Source organism: Euprymna scolopes, chromosome 46 (genome assembly GCF_053919585.1).
Source record: "Euprymna scolopes isolate OS-2025 chromosome 46, ASM5391958v1, whole genome shotgun sequence".
NCBI lineage: Eukaryota > Metazoa > Mollusca > Cephalopoda > Sepiida > Sepiolidae > Euprymna > Euprymna scolopes.
The window spans coordinates 14,879,047-14,900,173 of NC_136527.1; the positions used below are offsets into that span (position 1 = coordinate 14,879,047).

At 36.8% G+C, this 21,127-nt stretch overlaps 1 protein-coding gene across 1 annotated transcript in view; it reads left to right on the forward strand.

The window, feature by feature from the left end:
• LOC145270750 (HEAT repeat-containing protein 6-like) overlaps positions 1-21,127 on the forward strand; it is a 138,828-nt gene that overhangs the window by 85,980 nt on the left and 31,721 nt on the right. Inside the window, exons 16-17 of the mRNA XM_080126350.1 lie at positions 5,826-5,960; positions 19,016-19,138. Coding sequence (XP_079982476.1) covers positions 5,826-5,960; positions 19,016-19,138 — 258 coding nt within the window. The remainder of the gene's footprint in view (positions 1-5,825; positions 5,961-19,015; positions 19,139-21,127) is intronic.

Consider the following 21,127-nt stretch of genomic DNA (forward strand, 5'->3'; position numbering starts at 1 on the left):
GGCGATCGTGATCTGAGCAAGATCCAAAACCCCCGGCTCTTTAGACTAAAGGAAAAGACCCTGAGATACAGATTTACCATACAGCATTGCCCCGGGAAGTGGCACAGAGGCCCTGATGCAGTTTCCCGCCACCCAGTGGCGATGGTGCAAGCCCTCCTCGATGTATTTCCAACAAAACCCTCTCAAATGGATATACTGGAGTCGAACAACATAAGCAACATAACAGAGTCAACAGCCTTAATAGCAACATTTGCAGACAGCAGTAATATAGCCATGATATCACCAGACCTAATTCGTTCAGCAGGTCGTGGCGATCAACAATATAACAAATTAATAGACACAATACAGCAAGGCTTCCCAAAAACACGTAATCTCACTGCGCCCGAAATCCGTGAGTATTGGGAGGTGAGGCACCGCCTTAGCACTGACAATGGTCTAGTATTGTTGGATCGAAGGATTGTCATCCCCAAAACACAACGAAAAAAGGTCCTACACTGCCTGCATTCTGCACACCAAGGAGTAGTCGGCATGAAAGCATGTGCCAACGAATCGGTGTACTGGCCAGGGATGGATGCATCAATCCGCAGTATTAGAGCGAATTGCATGGTATGCTCAACCATCGCACCTAGTCAACCAAGGGAGCCTATCATTCTAACACGATCCCCAGAGTGGCCATTCCAACAAATCGTCATGGATATTTTTTATATTGGAGATCACACATACCTTGCCTGCGCAGATAGGCTAACTGGTTGGCTAATTTTATACCGCCTAGAATCAGGTCACACTACTACAACCAAATTGATGTCCATATGCCGACAACTGTTCCAAACATATGGTGCCCCAGAAGAACTCAGCACCGATGGCGGCCCACCTTTCACTTCCAGCACGTTCCAAGAATTTCTGAAAACATGGTGTGTTAGGCACAGATTATCTTCTGTTGCGTATCCCCAATCCAATGGCAGGGCAGAGCTCGCAGTAAAAACTGCAAAGAGGATTGTGAAAGGAAACACAGGCCCCCAGGGTTCCTTGGACAATGACAGTGTTGCCCGGGCCATCTTGCAGTATCGGAATACCCCAATCCAAAGCATTGGCCTATCACCGGCCCAATTATTACTTCACCGTCGACTACGTGACTCCATCCCATCACAGCCAATCCTCTACAAGCCTCATCCTGAATGGGTGTCAGCGGCACAACATCGCGAGGAAATGCTCCACCACCGCAATGCAAAAATAGTAGAAAGATACAATAAATATACCCACAACCTTCCACCATTACAAGCTGGTGACACTGTAGCCATCCAAAATCCAGTCAATCGCAGATGGAACACAACGGGCAAAATCATCAGTTCCCTACCAGATCGACAATACCGAATCAGGGTTAACGGATCCGGAAGGATCACACTTAGGAACCGCCGTTTCCTCAGAAAATGCGAACTTAAGCCTACACCAACCCCAATACCAAGTGCAGCACTAGGACCAACAATTCCCTCAAGCGATACTACATTCTTGCATATCCCACTATCTCCCTGTAATAGCACATACACAGCAACCAAACCCCAACAACAAACCACACATATATCCCCACGCTTTCGATCAAGGATTCCCCGAGCTCTTTCTAGGTTACTACCACACAACAAACTAGGCCTAAAAGAGAGATACACCTCTCACACAACCCAGCCTACTCGTGGGGGGGGGAGAGGGGAGATGTAGAATAATCAAAAGAACTGTGTTAGTCAATAACACACAACAACAACAACAATAATAATAATAGCAGCAACACTTACCAAGGGTCCAGCTCATGCATAAGACAGACATCAGATTGAGCTGGACTGAGGGCTTGTATTTATGTACAAGCATATCCAATCAGGTGATTCAGCCAATCACAATCTAAGGAATAGACTGGCCCATGTGTGCACAATGGAATCTCCCATTGTGCCATAAATAGTTCTCCTCTTTCATGAGAAGTAACTTTAGTCTTTGTCAAGTTATCCACAACTTGAACGCTGACCGAAAGTCCACTACACAATCCAACTTCTGTTTCATATAAGGCACCCTATGTAAACAACAAGCGATTAAGTTAGCTAATGTGATATTTTTTTTCTATTGAGTTTAGGGAACTTCTGTTACATATGAAGGGCCCTACGTAAATAACTAGCGATTAAGTTAGCTAGTATGATTTTTTTTTTCTATTGAGTTTAGGAAACTTCTGTTTCATATGAAGGACCCTACATAAATAACTAGCGATTAAGTTAGCTAGTGTGAATTGTTTTTTTCTATTGAGTTTAGGGAATTCTGTTACATATGAAGGGCTCTACGTAAATAACTAGCGATTAAGTTAGCTAGTGTGAATTTTTTTTTTTCTGTTGAGTTTAGGGAACTTCTGTTGCATATCAGGGGCCCTACATAAATAACTAGCGATTAAGTTAGCTAGTGTGAATTTCTTTTTATTAGGGAACTTCTGTTACATATAAGGGCCCTGTGTAAGTAAGTAGTGATTAAGTTAGCTAGTGTGAATTTTGACAAGGGGCACATTAGTCCATGTCAGAATAACCCAGACTTTTGGAGATGGGTGACAAGGTAGGGACTAAGGTCAAACGGTGGGAATATGATGTCACATTTCTTGAGCAAGAGAAAGAACAAGAACTTTTTTAAAATAAGCCTCACTCTGGAAGGCATAAAGATGGGACACAACTCAATAACATAGGATAAACTTCAATGTATGTCCTTCTGCAAATTAACCATTATCATTATAGCATTATCTGTAATCTCTCTCTATAAATACCCCCCCTCCCTCCGCTTTATTTTTCAGATAAGTTTTAGCGTTGTTTTTTCGGTTTTCTTTTTTACTTCGCTTATTTTTAGGTTTTCATTAACAACCACACACACTAAAAACTTTCGACAGACACGACAAAAATTCACAAATTTGGTATCATATTGAAGCTCCATCCTTCGCTCAAAAAATATCGAAAAATTGGCCAAAAACGTTTTCACCCCGAAATCGACAATTTTCGACAAGGGGTGTCAACAAAAATGGACCTCTCGTGACGACGACCGGGTCTACGTATGCGTCAGATGACGTCATGACCTGATTTACTTTAAATAGTTGAAAAACTGACTAAATTTCATGTATGTCGCGTTAGCTCAGTTGGTTAGCGCGTTGGTTCATTATCTAAATGTTTTGGGTTCAAATCGTGGTGTGAGATGTCTTCTTTTTTTTTTGATTTTTTAAATTTAAATATTGAACCAGTGTTATTTAAGCCATTTTTCACGTAACGTTCGTTTTTCTGTTTTTTCTTTTACTTCGCTTATCCACCCCCGACCACACACCCAAAAACATCTGGTACCCACCGATTTTTAAAATTTTAATATCGAAACAGGCTTATTTAAGCCACTTTTCACGTGTTCGTTTTTCTGTTTCCTTTTTTGTTTTTTCGATTTTAACATCGTTCGTTTGCCTTACGTTAGTTTTTTTTGTGTTTTTTTTCGATGTTTTGATTACTCCCGTTGTTTTCTTTTTTTACTTTGCTTATAACAAACAAACCTGGTCATTGACCTCATATGCTGAATATCGTCGTAACGCTCTACGACTTCCATGCGCGCACCTATCAATTTGGTTCTTACTTAAATAAATTCAAACATCATTCAGTAACTCATTCTGGCTGGCCGATTTTATTTTCAAACTTCGCCTCAGGGCTTCGGGTTTGATCCTTCCCCCCCTTCCTCCCGGTTTCTTTTTTATTTAACAGTACACACACCTCCAAACACCCGGGCAACGCCAGGTACTCTCGCTAGTCTATAAATATAAAAGCGAAAATATATGTATGTATGTGTGTTTGCTTTTTCTGTGTGTCAACAAAAGGCTTCTTTCAGAGAAGCGGTCGGGTCGGTCGGTTCACAACTTTTTAAAACTTTTTATATCACATATAAATCGTAATATCTCACAGTTAATAACGAAGCTCGCCTGTCTATTTAATTTGGTCGATTTCGGGAAGATAAATATTCAATATTTGTCGCTCGCCGCATGTGGGTTAGTCTTTTTCCTATAACATCTTGGGGAGGGAAAAATAACGTTCAACAGTAAATGACTACTATCCCACAGTCAAACTTGACCTCATTAACTCATTAAAACGAGCACCTACTAAATCCAAGTAATTGAATAAATTCAAACGTGTTTCCGTAAGCATGTCGCGGTGGGGCAATGGTTAACGTCGCACGTTTTTTTTTTCACAACTTTGCCTCAACGGTTCGGGTTCGATCCTCATACTTACTTTTTTTTTAAACCCCCTCCCCCCCACACACCTCCAAACACCCGAGCAACGCCGGGTACCCGTCGCTAGTATATATATAAAAGGCAAAATGTATGTTTGTGTGTTTGTATTTTTTCTGTATGTCTGGTAAAGGCTTTTTTCGGGGTGGTTATCGGGTTGGTCGCTTATTCTTATAACTTTTTATATGCTACCGAGATGATAATATCTAAGATTTACAAAATGACTCGGCATGTATCTTTAATTTGGGCAACTTTTACGCACGATTTTCGCCATATTTCTTGGCCCACGCGTGTGTCTTTGGCTTTTCAGTATAAAAAAGCGAAACTGTGAAAACGAATTTGTGTTCTCGGCCCTATGTGCTGAGATGTCCAGAAAGCAAATAAGGTTTGATCAATGCTGGGAAAAAACCCATTATATCAGACAATTGCTGTTCATTTGACGGGGGAAACAAACCAATACGCAGAAACTGGCTTGCAGTGCCAAACTTAAGTCGCGTGATGTTTGACCGTATTAAATTCTTGCACCTGTCAATTTCACTTTATAAACGTTAAATTAAGACAGCTTTCACTTCCTCTCCCCACAAAAATGTATTTGTGTGTGTGTGCATTTTTTTATCTGTCTGGCAAAGGCATTTTTCGGGGAGGGGGGGGTTTCACTACATCTTACAACTTTTTTATAAGCTCCCTAGATTATAATATCTCTGATTTACAAAACGAGGTTGTCGGTATTTTTAATTTGAGTGATTTTTATGTTACAAAATTCGCGCTGTGATTTCATTTCTCTATGGTGTGATGTTTGACCTAGAAAACAACACGTTGATGTTCATTTAAGCACCTACTTTTTTAACCGTTTAATTTCAACCATTCTCACTTCTCTGCCCGCTTAGCTTTTTTAACCGTTTAACTTCAACCATTTTCACTTCTCTGCCCGCTTAGCGTTGTGGTAAGTTATCAGGCTTTCTTTTCCGACTTCGCCTCAAGGTTTCGGGTTCGAGCCTACCTGCCTACCAAAACTTTTTTTTCTTTTACACCTCCAAACACCCGGGCATATATAATTTGTGTCATGTTTTATGTTTTTCAGTTGTTTCAACACCATTCAGACAATTTAAAATATGTATTAACTATTGTATCTTTTGTTGAAACTGTCTGATGAGATGCTACTCTGGAATATTTTTGAACAACATGAAGTTTAAAATTGTCCGAATGGTGTCGAAACAATTGTAACATTATTGAAAAATACACATGAAATTGTTTTTCCTTCTTTATAATTATATTTAATTATAATTTATATTGTAAAGTTTATATATCTGCACAACGCTTAGATAAATAGTTTTGCAGTTTTAACAAAAGAGCTACAATAATATCCAGGCATCTCCATTTACGCTGAACATCCACAGAATGCCAACATTGAGATAATACATATGAATGAGTTCCCTGTGGAATTTCCACAGGTCCCGCTAGTACAAATAACTGTTTTTGGTTTGTTCATAAATTATTTTTTTTCTCTAAACATTACATTTCAAAAGGTCATCATTCTGTCCTTTTTTTTTTTTTTCAGGCCTTGGAATTTTGGGAGTATTTACTGGCAGGCCCTCTGCTTTCTGCTCTCCAAAGTGATGGTAACAGTCCGGTGTGTGCAGCAGCCTGCGATTGTCTTTCCAACATCGGACCGGATATTTTCCCGCTGCTACCTGTAAGAATTTTTGCTCATAACTAAACAAGTCTATTTTGTACTCTGTCAAGGCAGGATAGAGCATTTTTAGCAGCTCCTGCCCAGATATGGCAGCAGTATTCCATCCATTTTAGGGCGTATCTGGCTTTTATACACAGAGGATTGCATTGGCAGTGAGATAACTACTGGAGCAGTAGAGTGATCCAAACATTTTTTCAGCAACCTTGGCAACAGATTTGATGTATGTGTTCCATTTCAGATCAGGAGTAAAGGTCAGTCACAGAAGCTTGTTAAGACACGAAACTTCCCCAAGACGAGAGCCATTCATTTAAATTGAGGTGTGATGGGGATCAGAGCGATCATAATGAAAGGAGAGTATTTTGGTTTTAGATGCATTAAAATTATCCAGCCACTCTTTTCCCCATTGCATCACTTTCACAAGATCAGAAGATCTTGGTCATTGCTGGCCTTTGAAACGTTGCCATAGAGTGTGGTGTTGTCTGCATAAATGTCTACGAATGATCTAAGAATTTGATTTGGAAGATCATTGATGAAGATCAGAAAGAGAGTTTGGCCCAGGATGGTGCTGTATTGTTCGTATCATAAAAGGAGACCGTTGTATGATCGTCTAAATATTGCTGTCTATTTGTGATATATTCATATCTAATTGTTCATATGCTTTTCTGTGTGTGTGTGGTACATGTATTTTGAACATACCTTAACATCATGCGTCATTGATCTTGTCCAGCTGGAAATCATCTCGTTCTTGGAGGGGAGACTGGAAACCTGTTTTGGACGAATATTCATTCACTCCAAGACGATGATTGGTTTTATATAGTTTTTATTTACCTTCCAGATGTTGATCGCAGAAGAATGGAAAGTGAATGTCTTTGTTTTTGTGGTTAATTCAAAGTCTTATTTTCACACACGTCAGCGCCCCCCCCCCCCAGTGAAGGGGAGGGGATGACCTGTTAAACTGTCTGTTTTTCTCTGCGTTCAAACCCAAAAACTCTCTGACTCCAGCTAACCTAATCACGTGACTCAAATGCAGATCTGGTCAGCTGACCCTCACTTCCAGTAAAACGTGTCTACAATATAATTTACCATATTTCTTTCTTATGCTCGACCTATTTCTTAATGATGGAAACCTAACCCTACGCCAGCGTTAATGCAATGAGTTTCTGATTTCTACCCATCAACGACTACTCTTATAAGCCTATCACAAAGAAAGGATCTAATAATTGAGAGGACGTTCCAGCTATTATTGAGCAGAGACAGGTTTGCAATGAAAGAGGTTGCAGGGAAGAGAAAAGGGCATTACCTACTAGGTTACGAAGCCGATTTTGAACTCTATCAAGGCTGGGTAGGGCGCACCGAGCAGTTCTTGTCCAGATGTGGCAAATGTACTCCGTCTTAGTACAGATAGAGGATTGTATCAGTAGTGAGATACCTTCTGGAGCGATAGAGTGATTCAAACATTTTTCTAGCAATCTTGGCAACAGATTTGATGGATGTTCCATTTCAGATCAGGAATAAAGGTCAGTCCGAGAAGCTTGTCAAGACATGGAGCTTCCCCAAGACGAGAGCCATTCATTTTGGTTGGGGCCTTACGGGGGTCAGAGGGATTATGATGAAAAGTGAGAAGCTTGGTTTTGGATGCATTAAAATTAACCAACCACGTTTTTCAAGTAATCAGAAGAGAGGGAATTAGAAAGATTTTGGTCATTGCTTGGTTTTTGATTGTGATGTCGTCTGCATATATGTTTAGAAATGATCTAAGAATTTGATTTGGGAAATCATTGATGAAGATCAGGAAAAAAATTGGGCCCAAGATGGAGATGGAACCTTGAGAGACGCTAATGCTATTACTACAAGTTTCTGATTTGCGCCCATAAACATTACTCATATAAGCCTATCACAAAGAAAGGATCTAAACTACTCTTATAAGCCTATCACAAAGAAAGGATCTAAACTACTCTTATAAGCCTATCACAAAGAAAGGATCTAAACTACTCTTATAAGCCTATCACAAAGAAAGGATCTAAACTACTCTTATAAGCTTATCACAAAGAAAGGATCTAAACTACTCTTATAAGCCTATCGCAAAGAAAGGATCTAAACTACTCTTATAAGCCTATCACAAGGAAAGGATCTAAACTACTCTTATAAGCCTATCACAAAGAAAGGATCTAAACTACTCTTATAAGCCTATCACAAAGAAAGGATCTAAACTACTCTTATAAGCCTATCACAAAGAAAGGATCTAAACTACTCTTATAAGCCTATCACAAAGAAAGGATCTAAACTACTCTTATAAGCCTATCACAAAGAAAGGATCTAAACTACTCTTATAAGCTTATCACAAAGAAAGGATCTAAACTACTCTTATAAGCTTATCACAAAGAAAGGATCTAAACTACTCTTATAAGCCTATCACAAAGAAAGGATCTAAACTACTCTTATAAGCCTATCACAAAGAAAGGATCTAAACTACTCTTATAAGCCTATCACAAAGAAAGGATCTAAACTACTCTTATAAGCCTATCACAAAGAAAGGATCTAAACTACTCTTATAAGCCTATCACAAAGAAAGGATCTAAACTACTCTTATAAGCTTATCACAAAGAAAGGATCTAAACTACTCTTATAAGCCTATCGCAAAGAAAGGATCTAAACTACTCTTATAAGCCTATCACAAGGAAAGGATCTAAACTACTCTTATAAGCCTATCACAAAGAAAGGATCTAAACTACTCTTATAAACCTATCACAAAGAAAGGATCTAAACTACTCTTATAAGCCTATCACAAAGAAAGGATCTAAACTACTCTTATAAGCTTATCACAAAGAAAGGATCTAAACTACTCTTATAAGCCTATCACAAAGAAAGGATCTAAACTACTCTTATAAGCCTATCACAAAGAAAGGATCTAAACTACTCTTATAAGCCTATCACAAAGAAAGGATCTAAACTACTCTTATAAGCTTATCACAAAGAAAGGATCTAAACTACTCTTATAAGCCTATCACAAAGAAAGGATCTAAACTACTCTTATAAGCTTATCACAAAGAAAGGATCTAAACTACTCTTATAAGCCTATCACAAAGAAAGGATCTAAACTACTCTTATAAGCCTATCACAAAGAAAGGATCTAAACTACTCTTATAAGCCTATCACAAAGAAAGGATCTAAACTACTCTTATAAGCTTATCACAAAGAAAGGATCTAAACTACTCTTATAAGCCTATCACAAAGAAAGGATCTAAACTACTCTTATAAGCTTATCACAAAGAAAGGATCTAAACTACTCTTATAAGCCTATCACAAAGAAAGGATCTAAACTACTCTTATAAGCCTATCACAAAGAAAGGATCTAAACTACTCTTATAAGCTTATCACAAAGAAAGGATCTAAACTACTCTTATAAGCCTATCATAAAGAAAGGATCTAAACTACTCTTATAAGCCTATCACAAAGAAAGGATCTAAACTACTCTTATAAGCCTATCACAAAGAAAGGATCTAAACTACTCTTATAAGCCTATCACAAAGAAAGGATCTAAACTACTCTTATAAGCCTATCACAAAGAAAGGATCTAAACTACTCTTATAAGCCTATCACAAAGAAAGGATCTAAACTACTCTTATAAGCCTATCACAAAGAAAGGATCTAAACTACTCTTATAAGCCTATCACAAAGAAAGGATCTAAACTACTCTTATAAGCTTATCACAAAGAAAGGATCTAAACTACTCTTATAAGCCTATCGCAAAGAAAGGATCTAAACTACTCTTATAAGCCTATCACAAGGAAAGGATCTAAACTACTCTTATAAGCTTATCACAAAAAAAGGATCTAAACTACTCTTATAAGCCTATCACAAAGAAAGGATCTAAACTACTCTTATAAGCCTATCACAAAGAAAGGATCTAAACTACTCTTATAAGCTTATCACAAAGAAACGATCTAAACTACTCTTATAAGCCTATCACAAAGAAAGGATCTAAACTACTCTTATAAGCCTATCACAAAGAAAGGATCTAAACTACTCTTATAAGCTTATCACAAAGAAAGGATCTAAACTACTCTTATAAGCCTATCACAAAGAAAGGATCTAAACTACTCTTATAAGCCTATCACAAAGAAAGGATCTAAACTACTCTTATAAGCCTATCACAAAGAAAGGATCTAAACTACTCTTATAAGCCTATCACAAAGAAAGGATCTAAACTACTCTTATAAGCCTATCACAAAGAAAGGATCTAAACTACTCTTATAAGCCTATCACAAAGAAAGGATCTAAACTACTCTTATAAGCCTATCACAAAGAAAGGATCTAAACTACTCTTATAAGCCTATCACAAAGAAAGGATCTAAACTACTCTTATAAGCCTATCACAAAGAAAGGATCTAAACTACTCTTATAAGCCTATCACAAAGAAAGGATCTAAACTACTCTTATAAGCCTATCACAAAGAAAGGATCTAAACTACTCTTATAAGCCTATCACAAAGAAAGGATCTAAACTACTCTTATAAGCTTATCACAAAGAAAGGATCTAAACTACTCTTATAAGCCTATCACAAAGAAAGTATCTAAACTACTCTTATAAGCCTATCACAAAGAAAGGATCTAAACTACTCTTATAAGCCTATCACAAAGAAAGGATCTAAACTACTCTTATAAGCTTATCACAAAGAAAGGATCTAAACTACTCTTATAAGCCTATCACAAAGAAAGTATCTAAACTACTCTTATAAGCCTATCACAAAGAAAGGATCTAAACTACTCTTATAAGCCTATCACAAAGAAAGTATCTAAACTACTCTTATAAGCCTATCACAAAGAAAGGATCTAAACTACTCTTATAAGCCTATCACAAAGAAAGGATCTAAACTACTCTTATAAGCCTATCACAAAGAAAGGATCTAAACTACTCTTATAAGCCTATCACAAAGAAAGGATCTAAACTACTCTTATAAGCCTATCACAAAGAAAGGATCTAAACTACTCTTATAAGCCTATCACAAAGAAAGGATCTAAACTACTCTTATAAGCTTATCACAAAGAAAGGATCTAAACTACTCTTATAAGCCTATCGCAAAGAAAGGATCTAAACTACTCTTATAAGCCTATCACAAGGAAAGGATTTAATAATTGAGAGGACATTTCCAGCTATTCCATAGCTGACAATCTCGTGGAGTAGATCTTTATGCCATTAAAAAGCCTTTGGCATGCAAGAGCTATTGCTCTAGAAACGAAGCCCCTGTTGAGAGATTCACTAATCCTGTGTGATATTACAGTTAGCACATCTACTATATGTCTAGCAGAACGGAAACCATATCGCATGTCATTGAGTAAGTTATTTTTGCAAAGGTGGTTGACCACTTCTTTGTTTATCACAGATTCCAGCAACTTACTCACGACACATAGGAGACTGATTCGTCTGTACTGACCAGAAGATGACTGATCTCCAGAATTGTTCAATACGAGGCATACTGATGAAGTTTTCCAGGGTGTTGAAAAGCAATTCATCTTAAGACATCGTTTAAACAGCTTTGTAAGTTTTCATATATAGAACCAACCCGCTGTGCACTTACATGCAACGAATGCAAATGTTGCTTATCAGATATTCTGACATGCTGCAGATTGCAGGTGCACTTACTGTTTTTAGACATAATTTATCTCCCGTACCATAATAACATAAGTGCATACATTGCACGAGCCGTAATATACCGTAATAACGTGAACGCATGTGTTAAGTGCCATTAAATGGTTTCATTAAATTGTTAAAACTTGTTGAACTTAGGGGAGAACGACATATCATAAACACTACATTTCCTAACCTATTAAAAGAAAACGTCATATGATCACCGAATACATCATATCGAACTTAGGCCTATGGTCATGTCTAGAGAGTGAACATTGTGAGAGCTATTCCAATTATTATTAAGCCTCCCACTGAAAAACCGTGCATATGCTTACATGCTGGCAAACACACTGCAGTGGGGTTTGGAAAGAGTGTGATTAATTACTAGGATTACTATTTCTATGTTATGATCGAGCGCTATTTGATGTGTTAGTAGATCTCGCAGAACGGAAAACATATTGCATGTCAGTTAACTACTTCTCTGTTTATCACAGATTCTAGCAATTTACTCATGATGCACAGGAGACTGATTGGTCTGTACTGAGAGGGAGATGACTGATCTCTGGAATTTTTCCAGCATTTCTTCTTAAAGTGCGTAAATGTCTATCCTAAAATTAAACATGATAAAATGTAAAAGATAAATCTAAAACGTAGTGATGGGACGGTTCTAATATTTTTCCCGATTTCAATACTAAAAGTCGAAGAGCTGTGCTAGGGACCTCAAATGTGAAAGAAGACGACTTTATGTATATGCGATGATTTTTTTTTTTTGATATACGGGGAGCTGAAAAATGGCAAGCGTCCTCAACATAAGAAGTTCAGGGATTGTACAAAGAACAATTTAAAAGCCCTGCCAATCAACAAGAACGCTTCCCTAAATCGGTAAAAAGGGATGATATGATTAAACTCATGATACGTTGCATATGAATTGTAGTTTCTTGATCTAGTCAACCATAGCTTAGTTTCAGTTCTGTCAAATCTCATAATGATTCCTCAGATCAGACCAGCCATCTCTGGTGATCTGTGACGACAACGAATGGACGACTACGCAGAAAGTAATCGAATTTGGTGATGGCCCATTTTATTGCATAAGCCTCGCGTTCGGTTGTTGACCAGTTGCGTTCTGTCGTGTTAAATGTGTGTGAGGCCACTGCTATGATTTTCTTCCGGCCATGTTTATCCTCTTGCATGAGTATAGCACGGTATGCGATATCGCTGGCATCAGTGGTGAGAGTAAAGAGTCCGGAGAAGTCAGGGAATGAGATGATTGGTGGTGAAACAAGGTGTTTCTTAATTTTCTCGAAGGCTTTGTTGGCACTTTCGGTCCAGACGAATGTCCGTCCAGGCTTGTTTAGTTTGTTTATTGGGGTCATCAGATTGGAGAACATATCCGTTCAGATGCTCTTATATAAGCATGTGTCGATGAATTGTCGAATCCACATGAGGCGTCCAATGTAATTCCTTTCTCATTGTCGAGAGTTTCATTATCTATGTAAAAGTCGACACCTCCAAAAATTACCCTAAAATTGTCTCCCAGAAATTTGACGTATACACAAGTATATACGATATATACATATATATATATATATATATATTTAAATATATATATATATATTTAAATATGTTTTTGCGGGGTACAAAATTTTATTATCTATAAATATAAAAGCGAAAATGTATGTATGTATGTGTGTTCGCTTTTTCTGTATGTCTACAAAAGATTTCTTTCAGAGAAGCGGTCGGGTCGGTCGGTTCACAACTTTTTAAAACTTTTTATATCACATATAAATCGTAATATCTCACAGTTAACAACGAAGCTCGCCTGTCTATTTAATTTGCTCGATTTCGGGAAGATAAATATTCAATATTTGTCGCTCACCGCATGTGGGTTAGTCTTTTTCCTATAACATCTTGGGGGTGGGAAAAAAAGCGTTCAGCAGTAAATGAATACTATCCCTCAATCAAACTTGACCTCATTAACTCATTAAAACGGGCACCTGCTAAATCCAACTAATTAAATAAATTCAAACGTGTTTTCATTAGCATCTCGCGGTGGGGCAATGGTTAACATCGCACGTTTTTTTTTTCACACTTTAATTTACAACTTTGCCTCAACGGTTCAGGTTCGATCCTCATACTTACTTTTTTTTTTACCCCCCCCCCAAACACCCGGGCAACGCCGGGTACCCCTCGCTAGTGGCTATGTAAAGACCAATTTTAAACCTTTATTTTAGATTGAAATAAAAAAATAAAAAATGAATACGTCAGCTGACTGGTTTCGAAGCTTGCTCAACAGAGCTAAAATCGAGCTTAATAATTACGTTTTAAAAAGAAAAAAAGGGGAACTATGAAAAAAAAAAAAACAGGGGAATAAAAAAAAAGGGGGTAAACTAATTATTAAATAGAAACTAGATTAAGCCCTAAGAGATTCTCTTTTTGTTTGCAAAGAGAAGGTCTCAGAGTCTTAATATATATAGTTTCTAGAATTTTGAGATGGGGGAAGAGAGTGCGACTTGCTTAGCAAGTGGTCCTGGACATGACCTAAAACTATATCCGATGGTGAGGCCTCAGCTTGCGGGACTTGGGGTTGTGGAGCCACCCTTTAATTGCCATTGCTCCCAGATCCACTCTGACCCGAAGTTGTAGTACCTGTTAGGGTCCCAACTATGGGTTAAATAGAAACCGATGTGAAAACAACAAATATACTCCATTAAAAAATCGTTCCTCAAAATCACTGGGTTCGGCATTAAATAACCTGAAAAAGGTTGATATGCTGTAAAACAAAAACAACCAACCAACCAATCCTTAGCAAGTCGCACTCTCTTTACTGGGTCAGAGTGGACCTGGGAGCAATGGCAATTAAAAGGTAGCTCCACACTCCCCAAAGCCTGCAATCTGGGGCCTCACCACTGGATATAGTTTAAGGTCATGTCCAGGACCACGAGTTTTATAAATGAGATTGATGTGTCAAGCATTTCAAGAAGAGAACATTACATGTATATATTTGGTTGGCATGCATACTTAATCATTTTCTCTCCCCTCCTTCTTGACTCAGACAGTGACCTTGCTTAAGCAAAAGGGTCAGCCGTTTGCAAATGGTAGAGAAAGGGAGTTAAGTATGCAATTTCTTAAACCTCAGAAATATTTCTTTTGTAAAAAGTAACATTTTAGTTTATTTTTCTTCTTTTTGCTTACCTATCTCAACACGTTGTTTCTTTTGACTTTGCAATTTAACTATTGTTCATTTTTCTGTTTCAACCTTCATGCAGGATTAACATTTAAATTCTAGAAACTATTTATATATTAAGACCTTCTCTTTGCAAACAAAAAGAGAATCTGTTAGGGCTTAATCTAGTTTCTATTTAATAATTAGCTCCCCCCCCCCCCGCGCTTCGAAACCGATCAGCTGATGTAGTCATTTTTAATTTTAATTAAATAAAGAATGTTTTCGTACATGTTTAAAATTGATATTTACATAGCCATAACATAACAGATGGCTATTTGTAGCGACCATATGTAACCATTTACTCCAAATAATAAAATATATATATATATATATATATTTTATTATTTGGAGTAAATGGTTACATATGGTCACTACAAATAGCCATCTGTTTCAGTCAAAGAGACCTCCTCAGGCAACCTGGAACCTCTCAACGCCACAAAGAAAAAAATATTTTGCTCTTTTTATTGAGCACTATTTAACAACCTTGTTGTCTTCATTAGTCCCGACTTTTGAACACCTCAAACTTATATATATATATATATATATATATATATATATATATATATATATAGTAAGTTATAAAATGTATATGGCGATTAAGCTACACTGAATATTCCGCGTTTCATCCACTTTAGGACTCTTCAGGCTTAGGCGCACAAGCCTGAAGAGTCCTAAAGTGGATGAAACGCAGAATATTCAGTGTAGCTTAATCGCCATATACATTTTATAACTTACTAACTAGCTCTACCTACGTATTGAGCACTTTTGAAGTAAATACTTAAAGTTTATGCATGAATATATACTTTCGTATATTAATTTTATGTGAGTAAATGAAGTAGTTATATATATATATACATACTAGTCTGGGCGCCCGGTGTTGGTAGTAGGCAGGCAGGCTCAACCCCGTACCGCGAAGAAGGAAAAGAACGTGAAAAAAACGTAACGTCTTTGCCATTGCGTCCATCGCCAAACCGGAAGTGATGTAGGTTTAAATTAAGGCTAGTCAATTGAAAAGAGGGGATGACTTTCGAAAATATTGTCGAAAAAAGTGACCCATCCCTGTAGAAAAGTGCCTAGTTGAGGATGAAGAAATGGATGTTTTAGCTAATTTTTCGATATTTGTCATCTGAAGGATCAAGCTTCAAAACAATACCAATCTTATGGAAATCCGTTGCCTCTGTCGAAAGTTTTAGGCAGACATACATGCATACATATATTTAAACAGACAGGTGAGATTTATATTATAGACTAGCGAGGGGTACCCGGCGTTGCCCGGGTGTTTGGAGGTGTGTGTGGAAACTCGGGGGGGGGGGTTAAAAAAAAAAAAGAAGTAATTATGAGGCTCGAACCCGAACCGTTGAGGCAAAGTTGTAAATTCAAGTGTGAAAAAAAAAATGTGCGATGTTAACCATTGCCCCACCGCGAGATGCTAACGGAAACACATTTGAATTTATTTATTTACTTGGATTTGGCAGGTGCCCGTTTTAATGAGTTAATGAGGTCAAGTTTGACTGCGGGGATAGTACCTTCATTTACTGCTGAACGCTTTTTTTTCCCCCCAAGATGTTATAGGAAAAAGACTAACCCACATGCGGCGAGCGACAAATATTTATCTTCCCAAAATCGAGCAAATTAAATAGACAGGCGAGCTTCGTTGTTAACTGTGAGATATTACGATTTATATGTGATATAAAAAGTTTTAAAAAGTTGTGAAGCGAGCGACCGCTTCTCTGAAAGAAGCCTTTTGTTGACACACAGAAAAAGCGAACACACATACATACATACATACATACATTTTTGCTTTTATATATATATAAATATATCTCAGGACCACCAAACAATTGCCACGGGAATTAAGAACTAAATTCAGGCAAGTACATTAAGTAATTTAGAATGTTTGCATGAGTGGAAGTCGTGACCATTGCATATATACTAGTTGACTACCTTGGTTATAATTCCACTTAATTATTCTTAAAAAAAAGGCTTGCTAATTATGATTAAATAATTATTTATTGACATAATATGACTAAACAGGTTAGTATAATGTTATTTTCTATAAATTTTCTGAAGATGAGATATTCTCGAAAATTAAAGTTCCATGAATTTTCTGAAGATGAGCTATTCCTCGAAAATTAAAATTCTATCAATTTTCTGAAGATGAGATATTCTCGAAAATTAAAGTTCCATGAATTTTCTGAAGATGAGCTATTCCTCGAAAATTAAAATTCCATAAATTTTCTGAAGATGAGATATTTCTCGAAAATTAAAATTCCATGAATTTTCTGAAGATGAGATATTCCTCGAAAATTAAAATTCCATAAATTTTCTGAAGATGAGATATTCCTCGAAAATTAAAATTCCATGAATTTTCTGAAATATGAGATATTCCTCGAAAATTAAAATTCTATAAATTTTCTGAAGATGAGATATACCTCGAAAATTAAAATTCTATAAATTTTCTGAAGATGAGATATTCCTCGAAAATTAAAATTCTATAAATTTTCTGAAGAGCTATTCCTCGAAAATTAAAATTCTATAAATTTTCTGAAGATGAGCTATTCCTCGAAAATTAAAATTCTATAAATTTTCTGAAGATGAGCTATTCCTCGAAAATTAAAATTCCATAAATTTTCTGAAGATGAGCTATTCCTCGAAAATTAAAATTCTATAAATTTTCTGAAGATGAGCTATTCCTCGAAAATTAAAATTCCATAAATTTTCTGAAGATGAGCTATTCCTCGAAAATTAAAATTCCATAAATTTTCTGAAGATGAGCTATTCCTCGAAAAGTAAAATTCTACAAATTTTCTGAAGATGAGATGTTCCTTGAAAATTAAAATTCTATAAATTTTCTGAAGATGAGCTATTCCTCGAAAATTAAAATTCCATAAATTTTCTGAAGATGAGCTATTCCTCGAAAAGTAAAATTCTATAAATTTTCTGAAGATGAGATGTTCCTCGAAAATTAAAATTCTATAAATTTTCTGAAGATGAGATATTTCTCGAAAATTAAAATTCTATAAATTTTCTGAAGATGAGATATTCCTCGAAAATTAAAATTCTATAAATTTTCTGAAGATGAGCTATTCCTCGAAAATTAAAATTCTATAAATTTTCTGAAGATGAGCTATTCCTCGAAAATTAAAATTCTATAAATTTTCTGAAGATGAGCTATTCCTCGAAAATTAAAATTCCATAAATTTTCTGAAGATGAGCTATTCCTCGAAAATTAAAATTCTATAAATTTTCTGAAGATGAGCTATTCCTCGAAAATTAAAATTCCATAAATTTTCTGAAGATGAGCTATTCCTCGAAAATTAAAATTCTATAAATTTTCTGAAGATGAGCTATTCCTCGAAAATTAAAATTCTATAAATTTTCTGAAGATGAGCTATTCCTCGAAAATTAAAATTCCATAAATTTTCTGAAGATGAGCTATTCCTCGAAAATTAAAATTCTATAAATTTTCTGAAGATGAGCTATTCCTCGAAAATTAAAATTCCATAAATTTTCTGAAGATGAGCTATTCCTCGAAAATTAAAATTCTATAAATTTTCTGAAGATAAGCTATTCCTCGAAAATTAAAATTCCATAAATTTTCTGAAGATGAGCTATTCCTCGAAAATTAAAATTCCATAAATTTTCTGAAGATGAGATATTCCTCGAAAATTAAAATTCTATAAATTTTCTGAAGATGAGCTATTCCTCGAAAATTAAAATTCTATAAATTTTCTGAAGATGAGCTATTCCTCGAAAATTAAAATTCTATAAATTTTCTGAAGATGAGCTATTCCTCGAAAATTAAAATTCCATAAATTTTCTGAAGATGAGATATTCCTCGAAAATTAAAATTCTATAAATTTTCTGAAGATGAGATATTCCTCGAAAATTAAAATTCTATAAATTTTCTGAAGATGAGCTATTTCTCGAAAATTAAAATTCTATGAATTTTCTGAAGATGAGATATTCCTCGAAAATTCAAAGAACATGACACTACAGACCGTGTGATATGATATGTAACTATGTAGGGAAGGAAAAGCAGGGCTCCTAACCTCATAAGATTCCTAATTTCTGTAAAAAAAAATCAGAGTAAAAAAATAATTACACGCATAAAAATGATAAAATTCCCCAAACTTGATCATTATTATTTATTTTGCTGTATTTAATAACAAATTTATCACTTTTTTTTCTGCCTCCATTCTAGCGACATCTTCGGATTCTCTGCCTCACTTCTGTCCTCGGTCTAACCATGGGTGGGGATAAGCTTGTCATGGCATCGGCAGTGCGGACAATCGGCATCTATGTTTTACTCGCCTGTCTTCGAGAAGTAAGTAAAAAAAAACATTTTTTTTGTTAATTATCTTTATTGCTTACGTCAATGAGATTACTGTACCCCCTCCTACTCCCCCTCACATTTTTTTTTTTTTTCTGTGAGCAAGAATTATAAAATAAAAAGCAGGATTACCTGGCGTTGCCTGAGTCTGGTGAAATTGTATAGTAAGAGTATTGAGCAACCCAGCCCTAAAAACGAAAATGTTTCAATAAAAAATACCTATGCAAGCGCAAAAAAAAAAAAAATTAGCCGCAGTAGCCAGGCTCAAACCTGTAACGCTCAGAGGAAAAGGAAGTGGGAAAAAAGCCAACATCAATCCTCTGATGCAATCAGGTGACCGCTGGCAGACCCTGAATGTGGCAGCAGGACTAGGCGTCAGCCTACAAGTCCAAAGAGACCCATGCTTGAGAAGGAGTGCCACAACTTTGCACCCTTTTCTTACTGCCCCCCCCCTCCTCCTCCCCCAGCCTGAACCTGCTGGACTACTTTGTTTGGTCTGATCGTCACCATCTGCTGAATATTTGTCGAGCTCCTGCCTGCGCTTGTGGAAAAGGCATGCTCCCAGTTCCGGACTCGTATCGAGGCGGTTATTGAGGCTGAAGGTGGCTACATTGAATAGATGTCAGCTCTACTACATTTCCTTGATTCGAGTAAAGCAACTGGCCCTGACGGTATTCCAATTATAGTACTCAAAAAACTTCAACCTGAATTAGCGCCCATACTTACAAAACTGTTTAAACGTTGTCTTAAGGAGAATAGTTTCCCATCTCCCTGGAAAATCTCATCAGTATGCCCTGTATTTAAGAATTCAGGTGATCGCTCATCCCCCTCTCAGTACAGGCCAATAAGTCTCCTGTGCGTCATGAGTAAGTTGCTAGAATCTGTGTTAAATACAGAAGTAATCAAACATCTCAACAAAAATAACCTTCTTAGTGACACTCAATATGGTTTCCGTTCTGCTAGATCTACAGCAGATGTCCTTACAGTTATATCGCATAGGATTAGCAAATCTCTCGACGGTGGCAATCTTTCTAGGGCAATTGCTCTTGACATATCTAAAGCCTTTGATAGGGTATGGCATAAAGGTTTACTTCATAAGATCGCTAGCTATGGTATAGCTGGAAAAGTCTTCTCAATTATTAAATCATTTCTTTCTGATAGGTTCATAAGAGTAGTAGTTGAGGGGCAAAAATCAGAAGCTCACAGTATTAATGCCGGTGTCCCTCAGGGATCCATCCTGGGCCCAACTCTTTTCCTGATCTACATTAATGATCTTCCAAATCATATCCTTACATCATTTGTAGACATTTATGCTGACGACACTACCATTTATGGTAGCACATCTAAGACAGTAAATGACCAAGTTCTCTCCAATTCTCTCTCCTCTGATCTTGAGCACGTAGTACAATGGGGAAAGGAGTGGCTGGTTACTTTTAATGCATCTAAAACCAAGCTTCTCTCTTTACATCATCAACATTCTAATTCACATTTGTCATCAATTGAAATGAATGGCTCTCGTCTTCAGGAGGCCTCAAGTTTTGACAAGCTTCTGGGCTTGACCATTACTCCTGATCTTAAATGGAACACGTATATCAAATCTGTTGCCAAGGCCGCTGGAAAAATGGTGGGATCTTTCTATCGATCCAGTAGATATCTCACTGCTGATGCTATTCTCTACCTATATAAGAGCCAGGTACGTCCAAGGATGGAATACTGTTGCCACATCTGGGCAGGAGCTGCTAGAAAGGACTTGTCCTGCCTTGATAGAGTTCAAAATAGACTTCGTAGCCTCGTAGGAGATGTCCTTTTCTCCTCCTTGCAACCTCTATCTCACAGAAGAGATGTTGCGAGTTTGTCTCTGATGTATCGTTATTTTCATGGAAAGTGTTCAACTGAGCTTCAATCTATGGTCCCCCCTCGCCAAACTTTCACAAGAAACACTCGTCTAGCTGTAAACACTATCAATAATTTCCCCCACTCTTT